This window comes from Galeopterus variegatus, unplaced genomic scaffold (genome assembly GCF_000696425.1).
Source record: "Galeopterus variegatus unplaced genomic scaffold, G_variegatus-3.0.2 Scaffold2291, whole genome shotgun sequence".
Lineage (NCBI taxonomy): Eukaryota > Metazoa > Chordata > Mammalia > Dermoptera > Cynocephalidae > Galeopterus > Galeopterus variegatus.
Genome location: NW_007728402.1, coordinates 56,938 through 67,114, shown reverse-complemented (window position 1 = coordinate 67,114; position 10,177 = coordinate 56,938). Strand labels below are relative to the sequence as shown.

At 39.9% G+C, this 10,177-nt stretch overlaps 1 protein-coding gene across 1 annotated transcript; it reads left to right on the top strand.

The window, feature by feature from the left end:
• Window positions 1-1,671: 1,671 nt before the first annotated feature.
• Window positions 1,672-6,187, top strand: SLN (sarcolipin). Its single transcript, XM_008581193.1, has 2 exons — window positions 1,672-1,770; window positions 5,560-6,187. Exon 2 carries the CDS (start codon window positions 5,634-5,636, stop codon window positions 5,727-5,729), a length of 96 nt encoding a protein of 31 aa, XP_008579415.1. The 5' UTR covers window positions 1,672-1,770; window positions 5,560-5,633; the 3' UTR covers window positions 5,730-6,187.
• Window positions 6,188-10,177: the final 3,990 nt, after the last annotated feature.

Below are 10,177 nucleotides of genomic sequence, written 5' to 3'. Positions count from 1 at the left end.
ATTAAAGGTAATTTAAAATTTCTTTGTACTTTTATATATTTTCAAATTTTCTATGATAAATGTATAACTTTTTAATTGGATAAAAAATAATTTTGAGTGGTTAAAAAAGGGACTAGGAAAACATTCCTGGCATTTGAAACAATCTGGCAGGGGCTTGGAGGCAAAAGACAGAAATCTGACTAAAATTCAAGGAGTTTTGCCAGATGGCAACAGATAACTGCCAATGTTCGATTGTACTATAATTATTAGACACTATCTGTCACTTCAGCAAGCTATCTTTTTACAAAGCAAGTGCTGACAGAATGTTGTATTAAGATATATTGTTGGGTTTATGTTGAAATGAAATGGAATAGAAAGTAAGTCTTTCTTATAGTAATGTCTCTGGGGTATGAGGAATGGTGGGACAGGTTTGACTGTGAACACAACTATATAGAGAATTTTGCTTGTTTATGCCTCCCGGGAATGCATTATTTTTATGAACCCTAACTGGGAATTCACAGGGGAGATTTACTCTATTATCTTAAAAAAAAAAAAAAAAAAAGATTTGCTGAGCAAACACAAAGTGCTTAGCTGATCTGCTTTCAAGGCCCGTGAAACACTTCTGAGGCTCCATTTTCCTCCAAACATCTGATTGTTGATTACAAATTCATCTTAGTTTAATTTTAGTCAGTGTTTATATCTGAAAGTTAGATAACTTTACTTCTTTCAGATATATTCCATAACTCACATTTTTCACTAATTTTGCCCTTTTCTCTTTCCACCTCCAATTTATCCAAATGACTGAGTTTTGCTGTTGGAGTTTACTGCTGTTTTACTGAGATATAAGAGGATACTTCAAATCTTCGTGGAAAGATTTGTATTATCTTTTAGTTCTATTTTTCCACGAACTTTTTGAAGTACCCTTGTACAAACTGTGGCTTCCTCAGCTGTTTTATAAGAGGATACTTCAAATCTTCGTGGAAAGATTTGTATTATCTTTTAGTTCTATTTTTCCATGAACTTTTTGAAGTACCCTTGTACAAACTGTGGCTTCCTCAGCTGTTTCAGATGAAACTGTAGATTAAAGTGTAAACTTGCAATACACAGCTTAGCTGGAAAGTTATGTGGAGCAGGTGACTGAGGGGATAGCTTTCACTGCTTGGACTAAAGTCAGTTTTGAAGGAGCTGAAGATGCCTATTAAATTCTGGAGTGTGTGTGTGCGTTTGTGTGGTATGGACTGTGTGGTGTGTGCATGTGTGGGTGCAAGGCAGAGAACTCTTCACATTTTAAATAGCTAAAGAAATAGGTGGTAAAATAAGTCACATTTTTACACCTTCACATGCTGAGCTGGGAGAGCAGCCACATGCAGCATAGATTTGTTAAAATTAGTCTATCGCTCTTGGTTTATGATGTTTTAAAGACATGCTAAAGATTCTTGTAAAGATGTAAAAGATAAATTTAAAATCCACATCAATTGCACTAAAAGTCAACTAGAAACAGGTTTTTAAGTCCCTGTGGTGTTAATACAAATCAGCGGCCAAAGGAACAATCTTAGTCAACACATTTCTATGTTCCCTTGAGCACAAATAGCCTCGAACCTTAGGAGGTTGTTCCTTCGAGATGTTTCATCAGTGACATCAGAGTGATTGCCACCTCCCCTGGACTACTTTAGGGCTTGCCCAGAGTCCAGGAGTGCAGACAGCCTGGGAGGGGAGCAGGAGTTTGAGCTCAAGTTGGAGACAGCGAAGAGAAGCCTACCGCAGCCAGGGTGTGTCCTTGACCCTCTTCAGGTAACAGCAGGATTTTTATGCCTAGCATATTGTGTGTGGGGGGTGGGGTGGGGGTGGGGGGGACAAGTTGCAAAAGAGAAAGGCAGAGAGATATTTACATTTCTTAATGAAATAGTCAATGCCCATTGTATACAGTATTTCTTAAGATGTAAAGTGAATTGATTCCTGATTTCCTTTTTTTCCCTCTGCATGGCAATTTTCTCCCTTCCTATTTAAAACCATTTTTTTCATATCATAGAAGAAAGTCTGTCTTCTGTCTTCTCAAAGTCTCCATTCAAAGAAAGCAGTGTCAAACTTCCTGTACAATTTATTCAGAGCCTTTTTGATTTTTAGCTCATCCATATGGCAATCACTTTGGATCATATGGCGTGAACTTGACTCCAGAGAAGGTTTACAATGAAGCCAAAACCATCTTTATGGGTTAACAGCAGAAAAAAAGAATTTTGCTGATCTGAATTTCTGCCTAACTTTGGTTCATTCTTCTTAAAGGATATAAATGTGTGTCAAAGTCAAGTCCACACCTTACAGTTGGTATATGTGTTGGTTGAATTGGATTCATTAGAAAATCCCACCTTAGCTCTTTATGTTTTATTCATTTAAAAACACATAAAACAACAGATATTTAAGGTCACCATTAAAGTGCAAGAAATAGTAAGAGGTAAAGCATAGGAAAGGAAGAAGTGCGATGGGTAGCCTGTTCATTCAGAGATGACTAACAAATATGTGTGCATAAATATATACAGTTTAAACAATAATTATAAGGCAATGCCAGTATAACTATCACCCAGGTCAAGAAATGGCTCATTGCCAGCACTTCAGAAGTCCATTCCTGATCCTTTCCCCCTTCTGTCTTTCTGCCCCATCTTGTCCTTACCTTTCTTTATAGTTTTACCGTTTGTGTCTGCATTCTTAAACAATATGATTAAGTTCCCTGTTTCTGACTTTGCATAAATGGAGTCATAGTCTGTGTTTCTTTTGTAAATTCTTCTTTCACCCAACAATTATGTTTGTGAGATCCACCCATCTTGTTGTGAGTAGCTAGAGTTTATATATTTTCTTTGCTCTATAGTACTCAAATAGAAGAATAAATCACAATGTATCATCTGTTCTACTGTTGATGAACATCTGAGTTGTTTCCAGTTTGGGGTTATTGTAAAAATGTTGCTGTGAGGCCCGGCCCGTGGCTCACTCGTTAGAGTGAGGTGCTGATAACACCAAGGCTACGGGTTCGGATCCCTATATAGGGATGGCCGGTTGCTCACTTTGGAGAGCGTGGTGCTGACAACACCAAGCCAAGGGTTGAGATCCCTTTACCGGTCATCTTTAAAAAAAAAAAAAGTTGCTGTGAACATCCTTGTATATGTTTCCTGGTGCATATGTGCGTGAGTACCTAGGGTAGAAGTGAAATTGCTATTAGGGAATGAGCATTTTCAACCTTAACAAAAAAATGTCAAATTTTTTTCCAAAGTGTTTGAACATTTACATTAACTTTGTTTAGCCAGGCTAAATAGTTGTAGTAATAAGCGATCACTCCTGTGGAGTGGCCACAATTCTAGTAACTAGTTCTATTCTGCCAGTCCTAGTTCTACCTCTAACTTGCTATGTGCCATTATACAAACAACCTCTCTCTAAAAGTCAGTTTCTCAGCTGTAATCTTGGGAATGATAAAAATCGCAATAATTTGCCCGAGTTGTTGTGAAGGTAACATGAACAGAGCTGTGGAACGGCTTTCCATAGCATTGTCCTTGTTTTCTGAGTATGTTCTAGTTGGACACCTATCCATGATTTCATTTATTTAAGAGCTTAATCTAATAAGCAGAGTTGGTGAAACAGTTATTTCGCTCTCCCTAAATTAGGGCGTTTTGATTGTTATAAACTGGGTTTTATATTTTCTGTATATCTCTGCATTTCTTGAGAACTTACCCAAATAAGTGGGCATTTGGACCAGTTTTTGATTTCATTGTTAAGTTCATGAGGAAGAGCCTGTCTTTGACTCTCATTCCTTTGCCCCCAGGCTGCTTGACTGGACTCATGACTGTCCTGTTACCCGTTGCTCTTATGTGCATTCAGACATATTCCTTCTTCTTCCTTTATCTATTTATTTTCTTCTGTTAACTTTCTCCTCCAAATAAATCTTTGTAAAGATTTTCATTGGCAATTTACTATTTCTTTCATGCTGATGGCCAAAAGATGGATAAGTATTAAAAAGGAAATGAAACATAAATCTGTCATCATGGGCCATATTTAAACTAAGGTCTAACAATAATATGAAAAATGATTATTCAGCTGAAACTTATACAACTAATAATTTGGTCCACTGATAGAACAATAAATACAGTAATTACAATTAATAATTCAGTCAGGTTAGATGGTTAAATATACCATTCAGGCCAGAAGCTTGCTAACAACCCGTTCAGTCCCTTGAACTCCCACCCTTTGCAAACAAACAAAACACCCTTTCTGCCAAACGTTTTCACTCATAGTAGATTTTCTCCTAAATATCTAAAATATAGATATATAGTTATCTAAAATTATCTAAAATATATAAAATGCAGAAATCTTTAATTTCATTTAGATTGCATAAGCAAAGTGCCAATTATACTATGTCACTGGTCACTGAAGGTAATGATTTGATTGACTGAGTTACATATGTTTTTATAGTATGATTTTCTGCATGTATAATCTGTACACACTGTGAAGATACCATCCCTGCTCTTTGAAGTGTTTACAATCTAGGCACATCCTGGACCTGACTAAAAATAGCTGGCACAAGCCCTTGTTGAAACAGAAGTACCCATAAGGTTAACACTTGCTCTTTGGACTGAGTGCCCGTTGTGTGAGGGACTTTTGATTGACCCCGGTAGGCTCTGTGCCCAATGCAGGGCTTGTAAGAGGCCATGCAGTTGTTGAAACAATTTCATGCTTTCTCCAGGGTTGGAAGAAGACCTACAGCAGCCTGTAACCTGAAAGATTATGGTGTGACCCTTGTATATGTAATTCAAAGCAAGAACAATACTAAACTGTAACATTTTCTATTTTGGTGACCCTGCTTGCTGATACTCTAAGTTAGCAAAGCAAACACACACACACACACACAAAAACACAGAAATTGAAGAGACAAAAATGTAATATTTTGTATTTTATGAAGAGCATCAACACAATCATCACAGGAAAAAATCAGGACAAAAATGTTGGTCTTTATGACTTCAGGCAGAGAAGCCAGGCTCTCTGTATCAGTCAGGGGTCTTCAGAGAAACATAACCAACAGAGTGTGTGTGTATATAATTTTAAGGAATTGGCTCATGTGATTGTGAAAGCTGGCAAGTCCAAAATCTTCAGGATTGGCTGGCAGGGAAGAGTTGAAGTAGCCCAAAGACATTCTGGAGGCTAGAGTCTGAGATCAAGGTGTCTGCAGGGTTGGTTTTTTTGGAGACATCTTCGCTTGGCTTGCAAGTGACCATCTTCTCCCTGTGTTTTCACATGGTCTTCCCTCTGTACAAATCTGTGTCCTAATCTCTTCTTATAAGGCCATTAGTCATATTGGATTAGGGCCCAACATAATGACCTCGTTTTTAACTTTATTACTTCTTGAAAGACCCTATCTCCAAATACAGTCACATTCTGAGGTACTGGGGGCTAGGTCTTTAACATACGAATTCTTGGGAGGACACAGTTCAGCCCACAATACTTTTCTTTTCCACAACACTTCTATTTCCTTTGAGGAAAGAACAAGAGTTGTTTCATAGGAACACTCACTAATCCCGTGTTTTCTTTCTTCCTTTCTGTTAGGAGGTGAGGACAAGCAGAAGTCTTCAGTGTGTCCTCAGAAGTCTGCCTGACATTCTCACCAAGCCACTCTGAGAATGGAGCGATCCACCCGGGAGCTGTGTCTCAACTTCACCGTTGTCCTGATTACGGTTATCCTTATATGGCTCCTTGTGAGGTCCTATCAGTCCTGAGAGGCCATGCCACACTCCTGGGATTGACCGAGACACTCCAGAGCTGCCTGCTGTATGCCCTGAGATTGCGCTGCTGTCATTGTTGTGGGATGCCATTCTTGGCACCCCAAGGCACCTCTGACCTGCACTCACAATGTCTGACTTGTCCCAGCACTAGGATTGATCTTGTGTTTTTTAAAGATGCTGCTCTCAAGGGCTGTCAAGTGCTTGCCAGTGAGCATTAGATTTATTCTCCAACTCTTGCTGCAAATGTGTTAGACAAGCCACAAGGTTAAAATTAAACTGGATTCATGATGATGTAGGATGTAACGAGCCCCTGATCTGTCTCATCACATATCCCTTTCAACCCACGCTGTCTGCAACCAAACCCTAATTCAACCTGTCAGAAGAAATGTTAGAGGAAATCTTTGTCAGCCCCTATAGCTATCATGTGAATAAAGTTAAGTCAACCACAAAAACAACCTTTAGAATTTATTTTAGCTTCCATGTGTGATACAGCATTTGACCCTTGGCTGGGATTGAAGTGACAAATGTTACAGTATTCCTAGCATTTGAGATAAGCCAAGATGCTCCAACTGCTGAGGATTTGCAACCAAATCAACTAAGAGTGTCACATTTCAAATAATTCCATTGGTTCAGTGCTCTTCAAACTTTCCCCCTAAACTAGTCCCAAGGGCAGATGGAGAATAAATCCATTCCACTAGAGGTCTGGGACATAGCCTGAAGTGCCTGCTAAAAGAGCAAAATTTCTTTGAAATCTTGTGTTTTATCTGTAGAACTCACAAGAAATGTATATTCTATCCTATAATATTTCCATGTTTGTTTTAATATAAATATTTAAAATGATTTACACTGAGTAAAACTCGAATATGAGTCATGTTCCTAAGAGTAGCATATTCCAGCTTGGTATTGTCATTATGCAAAGAGAGCTAGTAATTATAAAAGTTAGAAAAGGAGAAAATAGAAAATACAAATTTACATAGATGTTTATAAAAGAGACATATGAACTAGACATTTCTTAAACATGTTGCTAGAATAGCCCGTGTTAGACTGAATGTGTTATTTGTACCAATTTGAAGTAATCATGGAGAAAGGAAACAGAATGTTGTTAAACCTCATCTTTCACAGTCCCCTTTGTGAAGGCATTCCTTGCGGAGAATTCAACTTATCAATGAGGCTTTGCCTACATAGTATCATGGTTCTCAATGCTGGCTGCTTTCAAAGTAAGTCAATAGACCCAGCAGTGATTTTTCAAAACGCTGATGCTGGGTCCTCCTTAAACCAATTAAATTAAAGTCTCAGTGGGTATAGCCCAAGAATCTGCATTTAAAAAAAAGTCTTCTAGATAATTACATTGTGTGGCCAGAGTTGAGAATCGCTGATATCAGCTGTTGCTTCTCAAACTTTGATGTGATTTGGAATCACCCTGAGTTTCGTTTAAATGTAGATTCTAAGTCAGTTTTGACTCTGATTCAGTCTGGGGTGGAGCCTGAGATCCTACATTTTAAACAAGCTATTAAGTGATGCCAGTGCTGTGGTGCCACAGGCCACTACACTTGAATTAGCTCATTAGAATCACCTGATGACTTTTAGAAATAACCCCCAAGTTTGAGCTCCATTCCCAGGAGTTTCTAATTTAATTGGCTTGGGAGTGAATCTCAGTGTTATACTTTTTAAAAAGGACTCCAAGTGATTCTGATGTGCAGCCAGGATTAAAGACCCTAATATAGTTAAAGAAAAAATTGTTTTGAGAGGTTCCCAACAAAAATTGGGAGATAGCAGTGTCTGGTCCTCGATGTCTTATCATCCCTAATTTCCAAGTTAGATTACACATATGGATGCCCAACTGTTACTGATTTAGTGTGCAGCGCGTAGGCTCATAGACATGTGCCCCTTGGTAGATGGTTAGCAGTCTTTCCCTCACTTGAAGAAAACCTCAGAGAATCTTCTGGCGATTGTGTGTGTGTGTGAGAAGGTATGTGTGGTGGGGGGAGGAGAATAGACAGAACGAGTGACATGGCACTTCCTTCAGACACTGGACCCTCTGGCATTTCACTGAAGTTTGAGTCCTGGTGCCAGCATTTACAACAGGTGCTACTTATTGGGTCTACCGTGTGTGAAGCCCTGCACTAGCCACTTCCCATACATTATGCCATCTAGCAGATGTGGGCATTGAGGACCAGAAAGCTCACTAACCAGAGGTAAGTGGTGAATCCAGGTTGACAAAAGTGTCATCCTGTTCTCTGTTGGGGACTGCATACAAATCATGCCTTTTTATAGGTCTCCAAACCATTTGATTATGTTTTAAATTTTACCCTCACATTCTTTAGCGTTATGAAATATCAGCCTAATTAGATAAAAGTAACAATCGTAATTCTCTGTGTGGTTTCTCTTTGCCTCTCAATCTTCATGTCCTTTCTCTGCTTAACTTCCTGTGACTGGATCTACTGATAGGATCTATTTTCAGACCACATCATGGGCCACCTTTGCTTTGCAGGGGTAGGACATCCAATGACAGCTTCACTTGTGGGGCTGGGAATTATGTCTGTGTCTTCCACATTCAGGAGTTCTAGTTATTATAGCTTAATCCCAGTGTGACTCAAATTTCCTTTTGTGTATAACCTTCCCTGGGACCTCAAGTACCCTGAATCATCACAGTACTCTCTGCTGCCCTCGGTGTTGGCCCCACCCATTCAAATGCTTCACAGTTACCCAGAAGAAGATACTAGTGTTCCTCTAGAACCAGAGCGCTAAATCCTAGTTGTTCACTACAGCTCCAGGTCATGGGCTTGATCTTACCCTAGCTTCTTTCTCTTTAGTTTGTTCAGTGATTCATTCAACAAGTACTCATTGTGAAACTGCTATATGTTGGGCATTATATACTGTGGATGAAGTGGCAAATGAAACAGACAAGCCCCATCCTCATGGAGCATATGATTTAGGGGAGGAGACAAGATATATAAATAGCTGGTTGTAAAGGCATGGTAAGTTCTTGTTGGCAAGAGAAGGATAAATTGTTGGAGGAGATTCCAGGCAGAAGAAACAGCATGAATAAAGATCCAAAGGTCAGAGAGCATGACGAATTCAGGAAATTGAAAGCATCTGCATAGTTGCAGCACAAAGTGCCTCTCCAGCTACTGGAAGTAGTTATGCTGCATAAGGGCGGATCTCAAAATGCTGACCACATCTCTCTGACTTCCAAGTTGGACCACTTCTGGAATCCCTCATCAGCATGCCTCACACACTGGAACTTCTTGCCACCAACAGTTGTTTGAACCATGTCTGTGCTTATGCAGAGCTTAAATATTGGGCATTGGGCCACCTGGCCACCATTATCCACAGCAGCCAGACCAGTTGTCCCCACTTACCATCTCATCCTATTGAGCCGTTATCTGTTGGGTGGTGCTCCCCTCTTCTTGCCATACGTTCTGGGATGCCAAGATCCGGGCATGTCTTGGGGTTGAGCTGCCCACATTACAATGCCAACCAACTGTTTGAATTGAAGGAAACCCATAACCTACCTCCGCAGGTGGGGTGTCTGTTACTGCCTTGAAATCTCACTACCCAGAATCCTGTCCTGAATGCCTAGAGTACCCCAGGAAGTTACTGACAATATAAACTAAATTGATTTTATTTCCTTTTCCTCTGAATATGTTATCTATCATTCTCCTAGATATATTTTATCATTTTCCCATTTTTAGAACGTCTAAAAATTCTTTTGGGGGTCAGCCCCGTGGCTCACTCGGGAGAGTGTGGCGCTGGTAGCGCTGAGGCCACAGGTTCAGATCCTATATAGGGATGGCCGATGTGCTTACTGGCTGGGCGTGGTGTGGACAACACCGTGCCAAGGGTTGCCATCCCTTCACTGGTCAAAAAAAAAAAAATTCTTTTGGCACAGAAGGCCCTTCTTAGCTGATCCATGTGTACCTGTAGCTTCTCTTCTGCTTACCTGTCCCATGTGCCCCACCTCCACTCTCATTTCCAACCATTTCTTACTATTTGTAGTTTTCAAGTATGCCATGCTCTATTTTGCTGTGGTAACCTTGCACAGCTATTCCCTTTGCCTGAACTTCTCTCTTTTTCTTTTCCTGGCTAACTCTTGCTCATTTGTCAAGATTTCCACTAAGTGTTGTTACCTCTTAGAAGTTAAAACCACATTGAGATACCACTTCACGCCAGTTAGACTGGCTATAATCAAAAAGATGGTTAATAACAAATGCTGGTGAGGCTGTGGAGAGAAGGGAACACTTCTGCACTGTTGGTGGGACTGTAAGTTAGTACAACCGCTATGGAAAACAGTATGGAGGTTTCTCAAACAACTACAGATAGATCTTCCATATGATCCAGTAATCCCTCTGCTGCGTATATACCCAGAGGAATGGAAACCATCATGTCAAAGAGGTACCTGCACTCCTATGTTCATCGCAGCTCTGTTCACAATAGCCAAG

Excerpts from the sequence above, each read along its gene's own strand:
- SLN (XM_008581193.1), top strand. The coding sequence starts at position 5,634 with ATGGAGCGATCCACCCGGGAGCTGTGTCTCAACTTCACCGTTGTCCTG.